The 23929-nt window shown below is 44.5% G+C and overlaps 1 protein-coding gene across 3 annotated transcripts in view; it reads left to right on the top strand.

Moving 5' to 3' along the window:
* Nucleotides 1-23929, top strand: part of HERC2 (HECT and RLD domain containing E3 ubiquitin protein ligase 2) — a 296865-nt gene that overhangs the window by 6134 nt on the left and 266802 nt on the right. For all 3 annotated transcript variants that reach the window (XM_069757837.1, XM_069757836.1, XM_069757835.1), the window contains exons 2-3: nucleotides 1839-1929; nucleotides 13513-13627. In XM_069757837.1, coding sequence (XP_069613938.1) covers nucleotides 1858-1929; nucleotides 13513-13627 — 187 coding nt within the window. In that variant the 5' untranslated portion in view covers nucleotides 1839-1857. The remainder of the gene's footprint in view (nucleotides 1-1838; nucleotides 1930-13512; nucleotides 13628-23929) is intronic.

The raw sequence follows: 23929 nt of genomic DNA, 5'->3' as shown, positions 1-23929 counted from the left end.
TTTAGCTGAACTTGTCTTTGAAAGAGCCACATACCCATTTATTTATTATGCTTTACTAATATAGCGCTATCTTATTCCACAGTGCTTTACATACACTATAGGCACTGTCCCCATTGGGGCTCACAATCTAAATTCCCTATCAGTATGTCTTTGGAGTGTGGGAGGAAAGCGGAGAACCCGGAGGAAACACACAAAAATACACAGGAAGAACATACAAATTCCTTGAAGATGTGGCATGGAGGCGATCAGCCTGTGCCACTGCTGAGGTGTTATGGAAGCCCAGGTTGCTTTGATAGCAGCCTTCAGCTCGTCTGCATTGTTGGGTCTGGTGTCTCTCATCTTCCTCTTGACAATACCCCATAGATTCTCTATGAGGTTAAGGTCAGGCGAGTTTGCTGGCTAATCAAGCACAGTGATACTGTTGTTTTTAACCGGGAATTGGTAATTTTGGCAGTGTGGACAGGTGTCAAGTCCTGCTGGAGAATGACATTTCCATCTCTAAAAAACTTGTCGGCAGTTTTCCTGGTAGACGGCTGCACTGACTTTGGTCTTGATAAAACAGTGTACCTATACCAGCAGATGACATTGCTCCCCAAACCATCACTGATTGTGGAAACTTCACACTAGACCTTAGAAATCAAGGTCCCAGAGTCTAAGCTGCTTGAGGTCTAGTGTGAAGTATACACAAACAGTGATGGCTTGGGGAGCCATGCCATCTGCTGGTATAGGTCCACTATGTTTTATCAAGACCAAAGTCAGCGCAGCCGTCTACCAGGAAATTTTAGAGTACTTCATGCCTCCCTCTGCCGACAAGCTTATTGGAGATGGAAATGTCATTCTCCAGAAGGACTTGGCACCTGTCCACACTGGTTTGAAAACAACAGTATCACTGTGCTTGATTGGCCAGCAAACTCGCCTGACCTTAACCTCATAGAGAATCTATGGGGTATTGTCAAGAGGAAGATGAGACACCAGACCCAACCATGGAGATGAGCTGAAGGCTGCTATCAAAGCAACCTGGGCTTCCATAACACCTCAGCACTGCCACAGGCTGATCGCTTCCGTGCCACGCCGCATTGATGCAGTAATTGATGCAAAAGGAGCCCGACCATGTATTGAGTGCATTTACTAAACATGCATTTCAGTAGGCCAACATTTTGGATTTAAACTTTTTTTTTTTTTTTTTTGTTTTTCAAGCTGGTGTTTTAAAATATTCTAAGTAACTGAGATAACGACTTTTGGGTTTTCATTGGCTGTAAGCGATAATCACCAACATTAATAGAAATAAACACATGAAATAGATCACCCTGTAATGAGTCTATATAGTATGAGATTCACTTTTTTGTATTGAAGAACTGAAATAAATGTAACTTTTTGATGATCTAATTTTGTGAGATGCACCTGTAGGAGGCATACATAAATTCTGCACTGATATTATTATTTTTAGGTTTTGTGTGTCTCTACTTCTCAGAGCTCAAATTTTATGCATTTGCTTTACAAAAAAATGTGTTCACTTTTTGGCCTTGGTTACTTGTTCGTCCACTAGTTATTAGGACAATTTTACTATGGGCGATTAAGCGACCGTGGTTTAATACTCTTTAATAGTCAGGTGTAAATGGACATTAGGTCAGTGTATGTAAATTTCTATGCTTTTGCTAAATTACTCATGTTTTCGTAGAATCACTTGGGCAAGTAGGAGATGAGACTTTAGCGGAACCCCAACATGAGTGAAATTTGTTATTTTAAGAGGGATTTTACATGGTAAAAATTAATTTCTCTATTCCTCATTATTATCAGTATATTATAGTACTTTTCTAATTCTTTCTATTAAATCCTAGGCAGTGTACTGTAAGCAAGATGTCTTCAGAGAAGTTCACCCTGGTTGCACAATCAAGATTTGATTCAAAATGGCTGAAGACAGATTTACAGGTAAAATTGTGGGTTTCATTGAATCTAATAGATCTGCTTCTCCTGCCTGGATCCGCCTGACTGGTCGCTCCCTATGCACACTCGCAGTAGGTCTAATAAGTCCACAGGACTGGGTGAGGAGAAGCTGCTGGTTACCTATCTGACTAGTCATCCTAGTCCTTGTTTGGTTTTCCAAAGTCTGTATTCTCTGAAATGCCAAAGTGTGTCAGAGTAAAACTTACATGGCTGCTAGCGCGCCTCCAATGTACGATTCATGCAGTCTGTGGTTGTTAGCATGATTTGGATGACAGGTTGCCTTTAAAGGAGTTGTCCGGTCTTTTGCTGTAAGTCTGCGGTCACTCTTCTGTGACTGCAAACTTTTGAACCTTCACATCGTGCGCACCGCACACTGTCAGGAATCTCCGGTGTCACCAGTGAGAGTGGCTGGTCATGTGACTGCAAGTATGCAATTTGCATATTCCGATTACATGTGAGCGGGATCGCTCCATACAAGTGAATTGAGCGAGGCTGAGCACATCAGTTAGAATGTAGCCTGAAGTATGCAAGTTACATGTTTGCGGTCAAGTGGCGGTCAGTTCGACACTGGAGAATCCCGACAGTGCGCTGTGTGCTCGCTGTGAGGGTTCAGGAGTATGCAGTCACTTAGTGACTGGAGATTTTTCGCAAAAGGCCGCACATTGCTTTTAACTATTTAAAGTACTCATTTCCTCAGTATATACTAACATCTGACACTTTTAAGCTTGTAAATGCAAACAGTAAAGCTGGAGGGACAGAAAGGGCAAATAGGGTCTTATCTGATCGCCAAGTGGTATAAGATGTTATGGGTGCGCTCACCTGATAGGGTTGTGACAGGCACAACACCTATAGAAGGATGTAAGGGCTGCAGCAGGACCACCAAGGAGATGTAATGCAATGAATGAGGAATATGGTGGTTCAAAGTCCGCGCTGCCCAAGGTTCCAAAAATGCGATCAGACACAGAGGTGAAGCATGAGTGCGTTTTTTTGTCAACTTATTTCTAGGTTTCCAAACTTCTACATCAGGTCAAAACCACAATGGTAAACTATCATTGGAAGAAGTTTGGAATCCTTGAACTGTGTACATTTTTGGAATGGGCACCGCAGACTTTATACCACCATTTTCCTCATTCATTGCATTTTTAACTTGTAGCTTTGTTGGTCTTTGCTGCTGGAAAATAAGTTTCCTTCCCTGTGGTTTGCTCAAAGAAACATCCTGGCAGACATCCTGTTGGAAGCCGATGGAAATGTTCCCCATGGCTGCACATGGCCATTCTGACATTTCCACATGGCCTTTCTCTGAACCATTAAATTGCTGTAATATGCTGATCGACGTCAGGCTTATGATATGTTTTACAAGACAAAGAGAACGGAGTGCAAAAATCCCAAAACTCATAATATCTAAAAGCAATGTATAAATTTATTATTATAATAAAGTCCATAACAATAATTTAGAGATCAAAAACACAGTACTACCACATATAAAACAGGAGAAATGTGGAGGAAAAGCTGTCGGTATGCTAGATGGCGTGGGAGAACCTAGTCATCCTAAGCAAGGTACATACGGCAAGTGCCGATCATCGAAGCATAGGGGGGAAAGAATCACTATTCAAAACAGGGCTATGGAGCACATAAGTGTACAAACATACATGTTAAACCCCAATCCAAGTATACAACACCCAGGCTTACCCCTATGAAAGGCGAATGGTTCTCCCAGTTCCACCAGCGGAACATGTCCTAATAGCTTTCCATTGAAACCGGAATAATGAAAACTTCCTTTGGTAAATTTTAAACTTAATTTTAGGACTAATTAAAAAAAGACATGAAAAATTCCTGGCTGCCCTTGAGCCGCACTGTACGCTTCCCTTGTGTCAGCCTCGGATTATAGTGGGCATCATCTCTAGCCCTGCTGGACCAGTATGGTTGGTGATATCCACTTCCTGTTTGTCGCACATTAGTGTATGGGAAGGGGAAAACTTTTCAAGATGGGTGGTGACCATGGCAGTCATTTTGAAGTCAGCCATTTTGGAACCAATTTTATTTTTCCCAGTGGGAAGAGGGTCATGTGACACATCAAACTTATTGAGAATTCCACAAGAAAAACAATGGTGTGCTTGGTTTTAACGTAACTTTTTTTCTTTCATGAGTTATTTAGAAGTTTATGACCACTTATAAAATGTGTTCAAACCGCTGGCCATTGTGTTGGATTGTCAATGCAACCCTCTTCTCCCACATTGGACACACTGACAGCAACACCATAGAAGAAATGCTAGCACAGGCTTCCAGTATCCGTTGTTTCAGATGCTGCACATCTCGTATCTTCACAGCATAGACAATTGCCTTCAGATGACCCCAAAGATAAAAGTCTAAGGGGGTCAGATCGGGAGACCTTGGTGGCCATTCAACTGGTCCACGACGACCAATCCGCTTTCCAGGAAACTTCATGTAGGAATGCTCAGACGTGACACCCATAATGTGACATCCAGAGGAAATGAGTGAAGTGGTTGCTGATTGGCCCCAGGGCCTGCGTGGCATAACAATGTCATCCGAGCCCAGGAGACACCAGTGCAATGGTGCCCGCACCAGAGCTGAGTGCAGTTGTTATTTTACAAAGGGGAGTGTAATGATTGAGAAGTGGTTGTCCGAGTAGTTGACAACCCCTTTAAAGAGGATTTCCACTTTCAGAAAATTACCATATTTTTCGGACTATAAGACACACCAGACTACAAGATACACCCAGGTTTTAGAGGTGGAAAATAGGGAAAAATATTTGAAGCAAAAAATGTGGTAAAATATTTAATAACATAAATAACATACTATTATGTGTGTTGTTATTATATATAATAGTATGTTATTATGTTGGAAGCTGCGGCACCAGTGTGGTGTCTGTAAAGTACTATATGAAGACGCTGGAGGGTGAGTATAAGAATGGGGGCACTGGGCTTATATTTGAAGCACCACTCCAGCGCTGAAAAATAACACTGGAGTGCTGCTTTAAGATCCCATGGGAGAACTATAACTCCCAGCATGTCCTGCAGATCCTATGTCATGCTGGGAGTTATAGTTCACCACAGGAGTGGCAGAGTGCTTTTTTTATGTGTTGTAATTACTAAACTTTTAATTCTTACTTGTACAGGCTGTGCTCACATCAGTGCAGGTCCTGTATCCAGCCACTCTTGAAAACCGAAATTATCTCTCTCTACAGCTTGCACGACCTGGGTGAGGTAATGAATGGCTGGAGCATCCCAAGACCACACAGAGCCCTCCATCTTATTACCTCACCACAGGTCCAGAAAGACTAAGCTGCATTGTTTCTAGTGCGGTGCCGGTGGAGCGGGAGGAGTCCTCTTGCCTCTGATATGGGTGAGTTATGATAGTCTGTGACCTGACTGTGGTTCATTGTGGGGGCATATTTGTGCACATTGATTTGCCTTATGTATCGTTACTATGGGGTTTTACCCCTCCACATACTCCCAGTCTTTTGATATTTGATATATGATATCTATACAGGTCCTTCTCAAAAAATTAGCATATAGTGTTAAATTTCATTATTTACCATAATGTAATCATTACAATTAAACTTTCATATATTATAGATTCATTATCCACCAACTGAAATTTGTCAGGTCTTTTATTGTTTTAATACTGATGATTTTGGCATACAACTCCTGATAACCCAAAAAACCTGTCTCAATAAATTAGCATATCAAGAAAAGGTTCTCTAAACGACCTATTACCCTAATCTTCTGAATCAACTAATTAACTCTAAACACATGCAAAAGATACCTGAGGCTTTTATAAACTCCCTGCCTGGTTCATTACTCAAAACCCCCATCATGGGTAAGACTAGCGACCTGACAGATGTCAAGAAGGCCATCATTGACACCCTCAAGCAAGAGGGTAAGACCCAGAAAGAAATTTCTCAACAAATAGGCTGTTCCCAGAGTGCTGTATCAAGGCACCTCAATGGTAAGTCTGTTGGAAGGAAACAATGTGGCAGAAAACGCTGTACAACGAGAAGAGGAGACCGGACCCTGAGGAAGATTGTGGAGAAGGACCGATTCCAGACCTTGGGGAACCTGAGGAAGCAGTGGACTGAGTCTGGTGTGGAAACATCCAGAGCCACCGTGCACAGGCGTGTGCAGGAAATGGGCTACAGGTGCCGCATTCCCCAGGTAAAGCCACTTTTGAGCTACAGAGAAGCAGCACTGGACTGTTGCTAAGTGGTCCCAAGTACTTTTTTCTGATGAAAGCAAATTTTGCATGTCATTCGGAAATCAAGGTGCCAGAGTCTGGAGGAAGACTGGGGAGAAGGAAATGCCAAAATGCCTGAAGTCCAGTGTCAAGTACCCACAGTCAGTGATGGTGTGGGGTGCCATGTCAGCTGCTGGTGTTGGTCCACTGTGTTTCATCAAGGGCAGGGTCAATGCAGCTAGCTATCAGGAGATTTTGGAGCACTTCATGCTTCCATCGGCTGAAATGCTTTATGGAGATGAAGATTTCATTTTTCAGCACGACCTGGCACCTGCTCACAGTGCCAAAACCACTGGTAAATGGTTTACTGACCATGGTATTACTGTGCTCAATTGGCCTGCCAACTCTCCTGACCTGAACCCCATAGAGAATCTGTGGGATATTGTGAAGAGAAAGTTGAGAGACGCAAGACCCAACACTTTGGATGAGCTTAAGGCCGCTATTGAAGCATCCTGGGCCTCCATAACATCTCAGCAGTGTCACAGGCTGATTGCCTCCATGCTACGCCGCATTGAAGCAGTCATTTCTGCCAAAGGATTCCCGACCAAGTATTGAGTGCATAACTGAACATTATTATTTGTTGGTTTTTTTGTTTGTTATTAAAAAACACTTTCATTTGATTGGATGGGTGAAATATGCTAATTTATTGAGACAGGTTTTTTTGGTTTTCAGGAGTTGTATGCCAAAATCATCAGTATTAAAACAATAAAAGACCTGACAAATTTCAGTTGGTGGATAATGAATCTATAATATATGAAAGTTTAATTGTAATCATTACATTATGGTAAATAATGAAATTTAACACTATATGCTAATTTTTTGAGAAGGACCTGTATATGCCCATCTCTTTGGGACAATTGGACTTTTCTGCCCCACTGGCATACCTATGGGCTCTCCATTTGGATTTTCTCCTGTGTTATATGAGCTACTAGCTGAAGAGCCCGGCGTTGCCTGGGCATAGTAAATATCTGTGGTTAGTTATAGCACCTCACTTCTCTTATTTTCCCATCACGCCTCTCATTTTCCCAATCACATCTTTCATTTTCCCCCTCATATCTCTCATTTTCTCCCTTACACCTCTCATTTTCTCCCTCACTCCTCTCATTCCCCCCCTAACACTTGTCATTTCGACCTCGCATCTGTCATTTTCCGATCACTACACTATTTTCCCTCACTCCTCTCATTTTGCACTCACACCTTTTCATTTTCACCTCCGTATATACATGTTTGTCATCTCCCTTATATATAGTATACACCTGTATGTCATCTCCTGTATATAGTATATACCTGTATGTCATCTCCCCTGTATATATAATATACCTGCTGTGTCATCTCCCCTGTATATAGTATATACCTGTATGTCATCTCCTTCTATATATAGTATATACCTGTATGTCATCTCCTCCTGTATATAGTATATACCTGTGTGTCATCACCCCTGTATATATCTGTGTGTCATCTCCTCCTGTATATAGTATATACCTGTATGTCATCTTCTATATATAGCATATACCTGTATGTCATCTCCTCCTGTATATAGTATATACCTGTAGGTCATCTGCTCCTGTATATAGTATATACTTGTGTGTCATCTCCTCCTGTATATAGTATGTACCTGTATGTCATCTCCTCTATATACTATATACCTGTGTGTCATCTCCTCCTGTATTAGACCTCGTTCACACATTATTTGCTCAGTATTTTTACCTCAGTATTTGTAAGCTAAATTGGCAGCCTGATAAATCCTCAGCCAACAGGAAGCCCTCCCCCTGGCAGTATATATTAGCTCACACATACACATAATAGACAGGTCATGTGACTGACAGCTGCCGTATTTCCTATATGGTACATTTGTTGCTCTTGTAGTTTGTCTGCTTATTAATCTAATTTTTATTTTTGAAGGATAATACCAGACTTGTGTGTGTTTTAGGGCGAGTTTCGTTTGTCAAGTTGTGTGTGTTGAGTTGCGTGTGGCGACATGCATGTAGCGACTTTTGTGAGATGAGTTTTGTGTGGCAACATGCATGTAGCAACTTTTTGTGTGTCGAGTTGCATGTGACAGGTTAGTGTAGCAAGTTGTGTGCAGCAAGTTTTGCGCATGGCGAGTTTTATGTGTGGTGCCTTTTGAGTATGTGCAAGTTGTGTGTGAGGCAACTTTTGCATGTGCTGCAACTTTTGTACATGTGGCAATTTTTCCGCGTGTGCAAGTTTTGCGTGTGGCGAGTCTTCCATGAGGTGAGTTTTGCACTTGTGGCGAGTTTTGCGTGAGCCTAGTTTTTGCATGTGGCGAGTTTTGCGCGTGGCGAGTTTTGAGCGTTGACTTTTGTGTTTCGACTTTTATGTGGCGAGGTTGGTGTATGTGTGGTGAAATGTGTGCTGAGGGTGGTATGTGTTCAAGCACGTGGTAGTGTGTGGCGCATTTTGTGTGTGTCCATATCCCCGTGTGTGGTGAGTATCCCATGTCGGGGCCCCACCTTAGCAACTGTACGGTATATACTCTTTGGCGCCATCGCTCTCACTCTTTAAGTCCCCCTTGTTCACATCTGGCAGCTGTCAATTTGCCTCCAACACTTTTCCTTTCACTTTTTCCCCATTATGTAGATAGGGGCAAAATTGTTTGGTGAATTGGAAAGCGCGGGGTTAAAATTTCACCTCACAACATAGCCTATGACGCTCTCAGGGTCCAGACGTGTGACTGTGCAAAATTTTGTGGCTGTAGCTACGACGCCTCCAACACTTTTCCTTTCACTTTTTCCCCATTATGTAGATAGGGGCAAAATTGTTTGGTGAATTGGAACGCGCGGGGTTAAAATTTCGCCTCACAACATAGCCTATGACGCTCTCAGGGTCCAGACGTGTGACTGTGCAAAATTTTGTGGCTGTAGCTACGACGCCTCCAACACTTTTCCTTTCACTTTTTCCCCATTATGTAGATAGGGGCAAAATTGTTTGGTGAATTGGAACGCGCGGGGTTAAAATTTCGCCTCACAACATAGCCTATGACGCTCTCAGGGTCCAGACGTGTGACTGTGCAAAATTTTGTGGCTGTAGCTGTGACGGTGCAGATGCCAATCACACACACACACACACACACACACACACACACACACACACACACACACACACACACACACACACACACATTCAGCTTTATATAGTAGATGATAGCAGTTGATACATTTTAATTGTATTGTCATCTCTTGTTAATAAAGTTTATATATTGTTGAACATGTGCTTTGGGATTTTTCTACTCCGTTTTTTTGTGTTAGGTACACAGTGTGATGCCTTTTGAGGTAGATAGATGACTGAGGTAGACAGCAAGAGTCAATGAACTCGGTGATTGGCTGCAGTAGTGATGTGTGCAGTTAATGACATCACCCCTTCAGCCAAAATGCTGAGACTGGAGCAGCGGTGGAGAACCCACACTAGACCCGGAGAGGGGGAAAATATATAATAATAATATTATTATTATTATTATTAGTCAGTTAACATTTGGGGTTTAATCTTCTAAAAGTAGAAAATTACTTTTTAATAAAAGTAATGACAATATGCATGTTAACTCCCATGACAGTTATGTAAAATAAACTGAAAATAAACTATTCTTGGACAAGCTCATCCTACAATGTAATATTTTTATTTTTACTCCGTAGTGCAAAATAAACTCGCCAGATACAGTCAAATTAAAAATATGCTCTCCCTGAGGAAGACAAATTTTGTCCCTCACAGGAATTTTTTTTCTTATCCTTTAAATCCCTTATCCTCTCCCCTGAACTGTTATTTATCCAATATGTAAATTTACTTTCTTATTACTGGTACTGCTCATGTGATATTTGATGTTGTGCTTTTTCCCCCCATTATTTAGAAATGTATACCGTATATAGATTTTCTTTGTATCGCATGTTTGCCTAACTGTTGCAGATGGTTTTCCTTGAATATTTACTGATCCTCCCGTCAGGGAGTCTATTGTCTCATTATTTGAGCTTACACCGTTATTCTCATGGTGGAACATTGGTTTTGTGCATATTTTTAGTTGCTTGGTTATTAATTTGTCTGGATTTTTTTTTCTGCATTACTGACTAAAACTAATGCATGTTGGGTTGTGCCTGTCCAAACATCGTTTCTCCCCTTCTTAGGCCATGGTCACATGGTCAGTATTTTACCTCAGTATGTGTAAGCCAAAACCATGAGTGGGACAGAGGAAAAGTCTAATAAAAACACGTCACCACTTCTATATTTATCACCCACTCCTGGTTCTGGTTTACACATACTGAGGTAAAAAACTGACCAAATACTGAATGTGTGAATGTGGCCTTATTGCTATGATTCTTTACTACGCAGTGATCTCTCCCACTATTATGGTGGTGCCTTCTTCATACAAAATAATTTGAGATATTTAATGAATATGGGGGTCTTTAGTTTCAAGAATAATATTAAAATAAGCTTATTACTTTCCATGACTCTAGCCCTAACCTTTGTTTGTTTGGCCCAGATACAATGTTTTATCTGGCCCCACAGTTCTGTGGTGTTATCAGACATCTTCCACATGGTGAAGGCTATGTGCTGCCCTTAGGTGAATCGGGCAATAAGATACATCACCAAGTGAAGGAAAAAAAATTCAATTTTCTTTCAAAAAGCTACATTGGTGTCTGCGGTTTAGCTCTTCCTATTGGGGTGGATGGACAAGACCCTAATATGAACCCCCCCCATGGCTGTAATTTTTAGCTGGAGCTAAACAGCCAACGATCGCCATGTGACCCTACTACATCACAGCATAATGTAGGCGAACAGGGTCTCATGGCAAGCTCTAGGGTAGAGTGACCGTGGCAGACAAGGTGCAAAAATTGATCTCACTAGGGATCACAATGGGACAGCGTCCGGCCTTGCGTAGCATCAAACATTACAAGGAAATGTAGTACAGCTGCTCTGCCTCCTGTTTTGTGAGGTGATAATAAAGTAAAAGATGGCACTCTGTGGACCTGAAACCCTGCTAATCCCTCATGAGTTAAAAATGGCCCCTGTGCTGGATTGGCAGAATGTTTTCTGTAGCCACTATGTCCATGGCCTGAGTACGGACACCCATGATGGTACTTCAGATATGGATTGAATGGGGAGAAATTTCCTCCATTGCATTAAGCCTAGTGCCAATGTGCTGTTGGTACCTGTCTCTGTAACATGAGTGTCACATTATTGGCCTTTACAGGAGAACTGCTGACAGGTTTTGAAATTAATTCACATACTATTAAAGTGAATTTCTTGTTGCAAAACCTCATTTTATATGAACTGTTGGGTAATTCTGAGTTAATGAGTGAAAAGGGGTCTTCGGTTCGGTTCAGGATTGTCACCTCTTGGGCAGAGTGGAAATTGGTTACCAAGTATCTTTTTGCTCTGGAGGATCTTTGGTTCTTATTGAAGAGCCAAAGTACATTAGATAGGAACAAATATTATGAAGGATGGGTCTACAGCTCACAGGTGACTTTCAGAGTAACACGTAATGATAAATCATTTGGATGAATGGCCGGCATATCATAAATGTGTGTATGGATAAGTGAGGAGAAAGAGCGTTTATAGTTGTCCTAAATATACGGCAATGGACAATGAGGTAGATGCCCACATAGCACCAGTTAAGTTTGGGAAAACCTCTTCATGCAGTGAGTTTTCTTAGCCTGAATCTGCACATTCCAATATGTGCACACGTTGCGGATTTTGCTGCGGATCGCTATGTGACCCTACTACATTGCAGCATAATGTAGGCAAACAGGGTCTCATGGCAAGCTCTAGGGTAGAGCCATGGAAACAACAAAAACCCTCACTGTTGCCCTGATCTACTCCCACCTGGACTACTGCAACTCTCTATTAATTGGCCTCCCGCTCACTCGACTTTCCCTTCTTCAGTCTATCCTCAATGCAGCAGCTCTTCGCCAGTCGTTAAACTAGCTGCCCATTCATTATAGTATCCAATTCAAAGTACTTGTTCTCACCCCTAAAGCTCTCCACAGTGCGGCACCCCCTTACATCTGCTCCCTCATTTCTGTCTATCGGCCTAACCGATCGCTGCACTCTGCAATCGACTTTTGACTAACCTCTGCACTATCCGTACCTCCCACTCCCGTCTCAAAGACTTCTCCTGCGTCACCAATCCTCTGGAATGCTCAACCCCAAGAAATTAGGACCATTCACAATTTGCATAGTTTTAGGCCCTCCCTCAAAACATATTTGTTCAGAGAAGCCTATCACATTCCCTAATAAGTCATTTTAGGTTTGTGTGTGGCCCATTCACTACTTCCATTTATCCCCCATCCCCCGAAGATGGCTGGACCATCATTGTAAATACATCATTGCAAATACAGACCTGTACTTTGTATCTCCCCACCTCATTGTAGATTGTAAGCTCTCATGAGCAGGGTCGTCTTATTTTGCTCTAATTATTGTATTGTTAACGTTGTTACTTATGACTTGCGCTTGAGACTGTTAAACTGTGAAGTGCTGCGGAATATGTTGGCGCTATATAAATAAAGATTATTATTATTTGCTTAACCTTCCCTAAGGGCCTCCTCAAGGATGTCGCTCAGTGGTGTTTCCTGTCCTCATGGACATCAATCAATCTACGTAGGATAGAGATGTTGTGGCTAGCCTGACCTGACTTGTCAGCATCTTTATCCCCTTGACTGGAAACACCTAGTTAGTATGTGGCGTGAGTTAGCCTTCTGACAGGTTCCCTTTAATTTACTTTCATGCGAACAATTCTTTAGGTCCGTAATGTTGAAGATGGAGTAGAATTTGTGGATTAGGACCTTGTATTGCAGGAACATCACTATACAGTCTGAGTGGAATGACTGGCCTTCACCCAGAGGTAAATCATTCTACTGGGACTGTAAAACGATGACATAAATCAATTTCTACCATGCCAACTGTTTGGCAAAAAATTTGGCACTATCCAGCATGTCTCCAATGTATCCAAGCATAATGATGCTCCTGTGTTTTTTATTTATTTTTTATAAATTTTGTTTGTGGTTTTGATAAGTCATTGGTATTGGATCAGTAGGGGTCTGACACTCATCACCCACCTGCTTGTCTAGAGGCTTTTCCTTCATTTTTCTATTACCATATGTACGTTGTACCGTCTGTGCTTGGTGCTGCAGCTTTCTACAGCTTGGCTCAATGTGCTAAAGCGCCTAAGCCCTGTAAGCCTAAGCTAGCTTGACAGCTGAAGTTCTGTGAGTCAGACCCAGGAAACTGATATTGATGGGGTATCCTAAAGGTAGGACTTCTATTAAAGTCCCATATATTAATGACCGTTATTTTTTCACTTTGCAGCTTGCCTTCACCCGGGATGGCTTCTGTAGTCTGTGGAACGAAATGGTCAAGGATGGGGAGATTGTTTACATGGGAACTGAATGCAGCCAGACTGGAGATCTTCCATCCAGAAAAGGTAAGAAAAGGTTCTGGATTTATAGATTTACGGGAAGATGTTCAACGACAAGTCTTGAAAAATGCAGGAATTGTGAGCTTTTTATTTCCAAACTTAAGTGAGACCACCCTTTCATTCATTTGACATTTCATAAGTTGTCGTGAGGCCTCCACCACACTGAGACCTTCACTAGTAGCCAGTACAGAGCTTCTAAATATTTTTCTGCTTAGCCCTCACCATGTTGTCTAAGATGGTGCCCGAGCCTCGTTAGACAGACGTAGGTGATGTCTACACTTCACATTCTAAACATTAAACCAAATGCTTACCAGCGCTCTTTAAAAGGTCATGCAAATTAGACTTAATGGTGACATAAGACTCCAACTTTGGAATAAAGATGCCTGTAATAGCAAGTTTTGGCCAAGTGTTCTTAGGCTATAAATAAATTGAGGGTTAGGCTCTGTCCACACTGTCTGTGGCCTCTGTCGACACATATGCTCAGGAGGTATGCAACCGACCATGTGCACTGCCAGTATGAATGCATAGGCGTTCGGCCACCATAAGAACCCACTACAAAAACTCTTGTACTGCAGGTATATGTGTCTGTTCTGTAGCCCTCTGTATAGGAAAATGCAGTCTGCTGTACTTTCCTGTGCAATTAATAGGAATCAGTTATTAGGTTTTTGTCACCTAATCTGAGAGCAGCATGATGTAGAGACAGGACCCTGATTGCAGCAAGCAGCCCAGTCACACGTTGCTGTAGTTTTGACAAAATCACTGTTTTACCAGCAGGAGATTACCGTTAGTGGACTAGTAACCCTGCTGCCATGTAGTCCTTCATATTCATGAGCTTTGTAGAACCCCGCCCCCCACCACTAATTGTGTACACTGCACATGGGCAGAAAGCAACCAATCAGTGGTGTGGGTGGGGTTATACAGAGCTCAGCATTCAGAGAACTGCTAGAGCTGCAGCAGATAGAAGTGATTTTATCAAAATTATATCAAGCTGCCCAGTAAGTGATAGGCTGGAAGAACACATATATTGGCATCTGTCTGGTGAATGGTCCCTATGGCCAATGTTGGTCAGTCTTGCAGATGTATGTCGTCTGTATTTCTATACGAGACATATTCTTGTTAATGCTGCCATATGCTTTAGATAACCATTGAGTTTATGGGAGCAATCTAGTGTATACGGTCAGCTGTAGGGGTCTATGATGGGCCCCAACTGATAAATTACTGACGTGAGCAAGTGATTCATGGATCAGTCTCAATGTAAGTCCACATGAGGTTGGAGAAGTCAAGCGATTGATGCATGGTCATTGGTTCTGAGTGTGTAAAGAACAGTTTAAATCAAGAAAATCGTCCAGGAGAACTCATCCCGAGGAAGTAATCGTCTTGATCAGGGGTGGGCAATTAAATTTCCCGAGGGACCACATGAGAGACCGTGACTGTTGTGGAGGGCTGAACCAATAGGCTTTAAACAACCAATGCTTTAATCTTTATTTCATAAATCAATGGTGCACATGAAAATGAGATGTTCAACAAAGTTTCTTATCAGAGAGATAAATTCTCTTTTTCTCGCTTCATTGGGGGACACGGGAAACCATGGGTGTATGCTGCTGTCGCTAGGAGGCTGACACTATGCAAATAAAGAAAGATAACTCCTCCCCGGCAGTGTACACCCTCCGACAGGCAACAGGCAACTCAGTTTTTGCTTAGTGTCTGTAGGAGGCGGACCTGGATCTAACACCAGGTCCGCTTTATCTTTCCTTACAGGGTTTTGTTGTGTGTTATTAATCATTTCCCCTTATTTTTCAGATGCTTTCTTCAGGGTAACAGGGTGCAGTCTTCTCACCCCGTTTTCCCTACATTAAGCGACCGAGAGAGCAGTGTGGTATCACCCACATCGCACCCTCTCGGGACCGCTTGGCAGATCTTCGTCCCCTGTCACCCTTATGGGTGCTTCAGGGCGACTATCTTGGTGGCCAGTCCTTGCCTTGTCCCCTTCTCATCCCTCGGAGAGGGCTGAGAGGAAGACGGTGGTCACCTTTGGTGACCTCTCCCCTCTTGTATAAGGTATTGACGCTGTCGTCTATGCCGTGGCACGGCGTGGGAAGGAGGATCCACTCTTCCAGGACCCTTCTTACTATCCAAGGGATCCTGATGTTATCCTCGTCTACAATGGATTCAGGTAGAGGATTTTCAATACATCCATCCGTCCGTCCGCCCCCCCCCCCCCTCCCCACATCCCCCTCTGTCCCTGCGTCGTCGCTTCCTCAATCTACATGCAGAGGCACTTAGCTTGATTATCCTCAGCGCTCCTTCCTCAGCACTCGCCGCTGCATGGGCGCTCCATTACTGGGTAGAGCACTAGGGGATTCCTAGACCATCGGGCACTCTTTTATTTAAATCTCGCGCCGTTTGTTCTCAGCGTTTGTTTTTTTTTTTTCTACCTCTCCCTTTTCGGCAATATCTGCCCCGGAAGGCCACACCCCTACCTCTTCCTATTTTGCAGCCCAGCGCTGGTATTGGCCGCACTCCGGGGGGCCATGCCCCCTTTTCTCTGCTGGCCTATCAGGCGCTCGGGTTCCCTTCTGCCAGCCACGCCCCTCTTGTTGGCGCGTTCTCTGCACGAGCAGGCATTCGCAGCCCACTCTCTCCCAGCCAGCTACCTCCAATTGCGTACCCAGGAAGACCCTTCCATATTTGGGGGACACAGTTTAACTGTGCTGTTCACCAGGTCTGTATATTTTTGCTGTTCTCCATCCCCGGCTGGTATCTCTCTAGGCACATCGCCTGCTGGCATATTGCTTCAGGTGCCTTTTTCACTCTACCTATGCCCAACCCCGCAGGGGCCCCCGGCTATATCCCTAAGGTGATTCATTACGCTTGTGCCCACTGTAAAAAAAAAAAAAAAAAAGTGGGCTTCAGGCCAGCCATCGCCTTTCTGTACATCCTGCAGTCCTTCCATTATGCCCGTCCCTCAGGAAACCCCTGATGTTCGGTATCAGTGCACCCCCCCCCCTCCCCCAGAGTGGACTGTTGCGATGTCTGTCAGTCTCTGACCTGACTAAAGTATCTCAGTCCCTGGTTCAGGTACTAGAACGTATTCCACTGCTGACTACTGCCACCAGGGCCACGAATGCTTCCCACAGCGATTCGCTCGCACCTGTCCAAGGCCCTCATAGAGGCAGACTTGAGAAAAGAACCAGAAAACGTTTTCTGTTTAGTTCTTCATCCACTTCTCCGGATACCACTGCATCAGCCGGAATACTGCTCTCTACCCGTTCCCCCTCCTCGCAGGTGGACCTCAGGTCAGATGTATCCTCTCATTCGGATTCTGACTCAGATGCAGATCATACTTCCGCAACGCAGGATATGGTTGACAGCCTTATCTCAGCCATTATTCAAACGCTTGAGCTTAAGGCGGAAGAGGCAGCTTCTCAGGACATCTGTTTCTTTCAAACGGATTAAGTGTCCCTCCAGAGTCTTTCCCAGTCACAAAGAATTTTACACTAACATAGTAACATAGTAACATAGTTAGTAAGGCCAAAAAAAGACATTTGTCCATCCAGTTCAGCCTATATTCCATCATAATAAATCCCCAGATCTACGTCCTTCTACAGAACCTAATAATTGTATGATACAATATTGTTCTGCTCCAGGAAGACATCCAGGCCTCTCTTGAACCCCTCGACTGAGTTCGCCATCACCACCTCCTCAGGCAAGCAATTCCAGATTCTCACTGCCCTAACAGTAAAGAATCCTCTTCTATGTTGGTGGAAAAACCTTCTCTCCTCCAGACGCAAAGAATGCCCCCTTGTGCCCGTCACCTTCCTTGGTATAAACAGATCCTCAGCGAGATATTTGTATTGTCCCCTTATATACTTATACATGGTTATTAGATCGCCCCTCAGTCGTCTTTTTTCTAGACTAAATAATCCTAATTTCGCTAATCTATCTGGGTATTGTAGTTCTCCCATCCCCTTTATTAATTTTGTTGCCCTCCTTTTGTACTCTCTCTAGTTCCATTATATCCTTCCTGAGCACCGGTGCCCAAAACTGGACACAGTACTCCATGTGCGGTCTAACTAGGGATTTGTACAGAGGCAGTATAATGCTCTCATCATGTGTATCCAGACCTCTCTTAATGCACCCCATGATCCTGTTTGCCTTGGCAGCTGCTGCCTGGCACTGGCTGCTCCAGGTAAGTTTATCATTAACTAGGATCCCCAAGTCCTTCTCCCTGTCAGATTTACCCAGTGGTTTCCCGTTCAGTGTGTAATGGTGATATTGATTCCTTCTTCCCATGTGTATAACCTTACATTTATCATTGTTAAACCTCATCTGCCACCTTTCAGCCCAAGTTTCCAACTTATCCAGATCCATCTGTAGCAGAATACTATCTTCTCTTGTATTAACTGCTTTACATAGTTTTGTATCATCTGCAAATATCGATATTTTACTGTGTAAACCTTCTACCAGATCATTAATGAATATGTTGAAGAGAACAGGTCCCAATACCGACCCCTGCGGTACCCCACTGGTCACAGCAACCCAGTTAGAGACTATACCATTTATAACCACCCTCTGCTTTCTATCACTAAGCCAGTTACTAACCCATTTACACACATTTTCCCCCAGACCAAGCATTCTCATTTTGTGTACCAACCTCTTGTGCGGCACGGTATCAAACGCTTTGGAAAAATCGGGATATACCACGTCCAATGACTCACCGTTGTCCAGCCTATAGCTTACCTCTTCATAAAAACTGATTAGATTGGTTTGACAGGAGCGATTTCTCATAAACCCATGCTGATATGGAGTTAAACAGTTATTCTCATTGAGATAATCCAGAATAACATCCCTCAGAAACCCTTTAAATATTTTACCAACTATAGAGGTTAGACTTACTGGCCTATAATTTCCAGGTTCACTTTTAGAGCCCTTTTTGAATATTGGCACCACATTTGCTATGCGCCAGTCCTGCGGAACAGACCCTGTCGCTATAGAGTCCCTAAAAATAAGAAATAATGGTTTATCTATTACATTACTTAGTTCTCTTAGTACTCGTGGGTGTATGCCATCCGGACCCGGAGATTTATCTATTTTAATCTTATTTAGCCGGTTTCGCACCTCTTCTTGGGTTAGATTGGTGACCCTTAATATAGGGTTTTCATTGTTTCTTGGGATTTCACCTAGCATTTCATTTTCCACCGTGAATACCGTGGAGAAGAAGGTGTTTAATATGTTAGCTTTTTCCTCGTCATCTACAACCATTCTTTCCTCACTATTTTTTAAGGGGCCTACATTTTCAGTTTTTATTCTTTTACTATTGATATAGTTGAAGAACAGTTTGGGATTAGTTTTACTCTCCTTAGCAATGTGCTTCTCTGTTTCCTTTTTGGCAGCTTTAATTAGTTTTTTAGATAAAGTATTTTTCTCCCTATAGTTTTTTTAGAGCTTCAATGGTGCCATCCTGCTTTAGTAGTGCAAATGCTTTCTTTTTACTGTTAATTGCCTGTCTTGCTTCTTTGTTTAGCCACATTGGGTTTTTCCTATTTCTAGTCCTTTTATTCCCACAAGGTATAAACCGCTTACACTGCCTATTTAGGATGTTCTTAAACATTTCCCATTTATTATCTGTATTCTTATTTCTGAGGATATTGTCCCAGTCTACCAGATTAAGACTACATCTAGACATTGTGAACATCCCGGTAAACGCTTCCCAGGAAGGAAACGTTTGGACATCTTATATCCCTTTGCTTCAGACCTTGTTAGCAAATGGTCCTAAGGTAGATCCGCCTGTCTCCAGATTATCCTCCCAGACAGTGCTGTCCATGCCTGACACGGCGTCTCTAAAGGACCCCACGGACAGGCAAATTGAGGCATTAACCAAATCAGCCTTTGAGGCTTCTGGCGCCTCTTTGTCCCAATTTCGCCTCTTCTTGGGTGGCGAAAGCGGTGTCGGCCTGGGCCAAGACCCTACGCAGAGGTATTATAGCTTCAGCTCCCGCACAGAAGCTAGCAGATTTAGCAGATCAGATTTCTCTTGCTGGGAAGTTACCTCTTGAATGTCTCCCTGGATACAGTGCTTGCTCCGCAAGGGCAAACAACAATATTGTCGCCATTAGCTGTGTCCTTTGGCTTAAAGCGTGGAACGCAGATCCTGCTTCCAAAAAAATCCCTCACAGGTCTGCCTTTCCAAAGATCCAGGCTCAGCTAGACCAAATGATTTCAGATGCCACTGGCGGTAAGAGCACTTCTCTGCCGTAATCTAAGCCTAGGCGTCCCTTCAATAGAAAGGGTCCCCAATCCTTTCGCCCCTTTCGCTCCTTCGCTTCATTGGGTGGTGCTTCTCAGCAAGATCGGCCCTCCTCTCAAAGGGAACGAAGGAAGCCTTCTTTCCGACCTACCCCTCACTGGAGAGCTAAAAGCCGCTCCTCCAAGTCTTCCGGTCCTTGCGACCACAGATTTTCTTTTAAATGACCGGTCACCCCCACCTGGAAATCTTACCAGGGTGAGAGGCAGGCTTCTTCGCTTCACAGAGGCATGGTTATTGGCGGTCGACGATGCCTGGGTCAGGGAGATCGTTAAATTAGGCTACAAAATAGAATTTTGTTTGCCCCAGGAAGATGTTTCTTCCCCTCTCGTCCACCCAAACAGCCCTCCCATGTCCCAGGGCTTCTCCAGGCTGTCAATTCCCTCCTCGCCTCCGGGGTTATCATTCCAGTCCCTTCCAACCAGCGGTTTTCCAGCTTTTATTCGAATCTCTTCGTAGTTCTGAAAAAATACGGCTCTCATCACCCGATTTTTGGATCTCAAACAGTTGAACCGCCTCCTCCGGATTCGGCATTTCAAGATGGGAGTCTCTGCGCTCGGTGATCGCTTCCATGGAACCGGGGGAATTTTTGTGCTCTGTGGACATTCGGGATGCGTACCTACACATCCAGACTTGTGTTCAGCACCAAAGGTTCCTTCGTTTCGCGATCCAGGACCAGCATTTCCAGTTCACAGCCCTTCCGTTCGGCCTGGCGTCCGCTCCCAGGGCCTTTACAAAGGTAATGGCGGTGGTCATGGCCATCATTTGATCAAAAGGGATTCTTGTAATCCCCCTACCTCGACGACCTCCTCTTGAAAGGTCCGTCTCGCCGAGACTGCGGTCAGAACCTCCAGATCACTCTGGACACGTTGACCCGCCTCGGTTGGATAATCAACAAACAAGTCAACCTTGATTCCGACCCAAAGTCTAGAATTCCTGGGTATGGAATTCTACACAATTCAGGCCGAGGTCTTCCTCTCAAGGGAGAAGTTCCTTTCTCTTCCGAGGGGCATCAAAGCCCTAAAGTGTCCTACTCCTCTACCGCTACGGCTAGGCATGAGGGTTCTGGGAAAGATGGTCGCTTCCATGGAAGCGGTCCCTTATGCTCAGTTCCATTCTCGACCTCTCCAACTGGCCCTTTTGTCCGTTTGGGACAGGAGTCCACTTTCCCTAGACCGCCCCGTTCTCCTTCCTCTCAATGTGAGACAGTCTCTCACTTGGTGGACACTATCCAGCTCCGTTTTGCGCAGGAGGTCATTTCTCCCTCTCCGCTGGCAGGTCATCACCACCGACGCCAGTCTCCAGGGGTGAGGTGCGGTCTTTCTCCGCCTCACAGCCCACGGTCGCTGGACCTCTCAAGATGCACGTCTCCCGATCAATCTCTTGGAGATCAGGGCTATCTTCCTAGCCCTCCTCCGCTGGCAGTCCCTTCTCTCGGGAAAACCAGTCCGCGTTCAGTTGGAAAACGCCACAGCTGTGGCTTACATAAACCACCAGGGAGGGACTCGCAGCAGGCAGGTCATGAGGGAAGTGGCAAAAATTCTATGGTGGGCAGAGAACCATGTCCCCTCCATTTCAGCAGTCCACATCCCAGGGGTGGACAACTTTGAAGCCGACTTCTCAGCCGTCAGGGGCTCATGTCAGGCGAGTGGGCTCTTCTCCCCTCTGTCTTCGACCAGATTTGTCAAAGATGGGGCGTGTCGGACATTGACCTCATGGCCTCCCGAACAAACCACAAGGTTCCCCAGTACGTATTCAGATCTCGGGATCCGATGGCCGTCGGCTGCGACGCCCTCGTGATCTTGTGGGCCCAGTTTCAGATGCCTTATCTGTTCCCTCCTCTCCCCTTGCTTCCAAGGGTTGCCAAAAACATAAAGTCAGAGGGAGTTCCTGTTCTCTTAGTAGCTCCAGATTGGCCCCGCAGGGCCTGGTATGTGGAGCTAGTGAACATGTTATCGGAGGTCCCCTGGAGACTTCCAGACCGCCCGGATCTTCTATCACAAGTTCTTCTCTTCCACCCGAATTCTCGGTCTCTGAATTTAATGGTATGGCCTTTTCTCAACGTGTCATACAGACCATGATAAGGGCTAGGAAACCAGCATCTTCCCATATCTACCATGTGTGTTGGAAGTCCTTTTTCCAATTGTGCAACGACAACGGTCTGTCTCCTATAGTTTTTTTTTCCCTGCCTTCACTACTTGGCTTTCTCCAATCGGGTCTCGATTCGAGCCTCTCTGAGCATGTTAAAGGGTCAAGTCTCGGCTCTGTCAATTCTTTTTCAAAGAGACCTAGCTTCTCTTCCCCAGGTGAGAACCTTCCTTCAGGGGGTTGCTCATATAGCACCTCCATACCATCCTCCGGTTGATCCCTGGGACCTAAATCTTGTGCTCAGCGCCCTCCAGTGCGCACCTTTTGAACCGATTCGGGACATTTCCTTCCCGCTTCTTTCTTGGAAAGTAGCTTTCTTAGTCGCCATCACCTCGATCATGAGTTTCTTAGTTGGCGGCGTTGTCCTGTCGTTCTCCCTTCCTGATCCTACACCAGGACAAAGTTGTCCTTTGGCCTGTTCCTTCCGGTGGTTTCGGCTTTTCACATCACATCAATGGAGACATCGTCCTTCCTTCATTGTGCCCTTCTCCAGTTCATGCTTTGGAGAAATCTCTCCACAATTTGGATGTGGTCAGGGCTATCCGAGTCTATCTTTCCAGAACTGCTCCTTTTCGTCAGTCTGATCCTCTGTTTGTCGTCTCGCAAGGGCGTCGGAAGGGGCTCCCCGCCTCAAAATCCACAATTGCTCGGTGGATCCCTTCGGCGGTCCTGGAGGCATACAGTGTTCAACAGCCTCCCCGGGGGTGAAGGCTCACTCTACCCGGGCTGTGGTAGCTTCCTGAGCAGTTTGTCACCAAGCTTCGGCCTCGTAGGTTTGCAAGGCCGCAACGTGGTTCTCCATCCACACCTTTTTGTAAAATTTCATAAGGTTCACACTCGGGCTTCTGTGGATGCAGGCCTGGGTAGGAAACTACTGCAGGCGGCAGTTTCGCAGCGGCCGACCTAACTCTTTTCATATTATCCCGCCCTTGGGACTGCTTTTGGACGTCCCATGGTTACCTGTGTCACCCAATGAAGCGAAAAAGAAAGAGGGATTTTTGGTTCTTACCGTAAAGTCTTTCTTGGAGCCTTCCTTAACTAAAGCAATTGTTACCATCCACCTCTCGTGTCTCCCCTTTTCCTCATAGTTTGTAAGCTTGCGAGCAGGGCCCTCACTCCTCCTGGTATCTGTTTTGAACTGTATTTATGTTATGCTGTAATGTCTATTGTCTGTACAAGTCCCCTCTATAATTTGTAAAGCGCTGCGGAATATGTTGGCGCTATATAAATAAAAATTATTATTATTATTATTCCTTGGGGGACACAGCACCCTCCCTTAATTTTGTACCGTGTTGGCCAACGGGCCGTTGTTTTGGGTTGGTACATAGGTTGTTTGTTTATACTGGCTCCTCGTACTGCTTTTGCACCAACTGAGTTGCCTGTGCCTGTCGGAGGGTGTATACTGCAGGGGAGGAGTTATCTATCTTTATTTGCTTAGTGTCAGCCTCCTAGCGACAGCAGCATACACCCATGGTTACCTGTGTCCCTCAATAAAGGCTCCACGAAAGAGATTTTATGGTAAGAACCAACAATCCCTCTCTTCTATTTCTGAATTGATCTTTAACCCCTTTCCGACATTGAGCGTAATAGTATACTGATGTCGGACTTCCTCCCTTTGATTTTAGCTCCGGCGCTGAGCCCATATCTTTTCTGACACATGTCAGCTGTTTTGAACAGCTGACATGTGTCGCCAACAGCCGCCGGTGGAATCGCGATCCACTGTTAACTAGTTGAATGCCGCTGTCAATCTCCACAGCGGCATTTAACACACGCTTCCGGCAAACACGCTGGATTTCCCGCCCATCGGGGCCCATGTCACATGACCGCGGGTCGCCGATGGGTTGACATGACAACCA

The sequence above is a fragment of the Ranitomeya imitator genome, chromosome 3, assembly GCF_032444005.1.
Source record: "Ranitomeya imitator isolate aRanImi1 chromosome 3, aRanImi1.pri, whole genome shotgun sequence".
NCBI classification, from domain to species: Eukaryota; Metazoa; Chordata; class Amphibia; order Anura; family Dendrobatidae; genus Ranitomeya; species Ranitomeya imitator.
The sequence above is the reverse complement of the archived record's forward strand: the minus strand, read 5'-3'. Positions and strand labels throughout refer to the sequence as shown.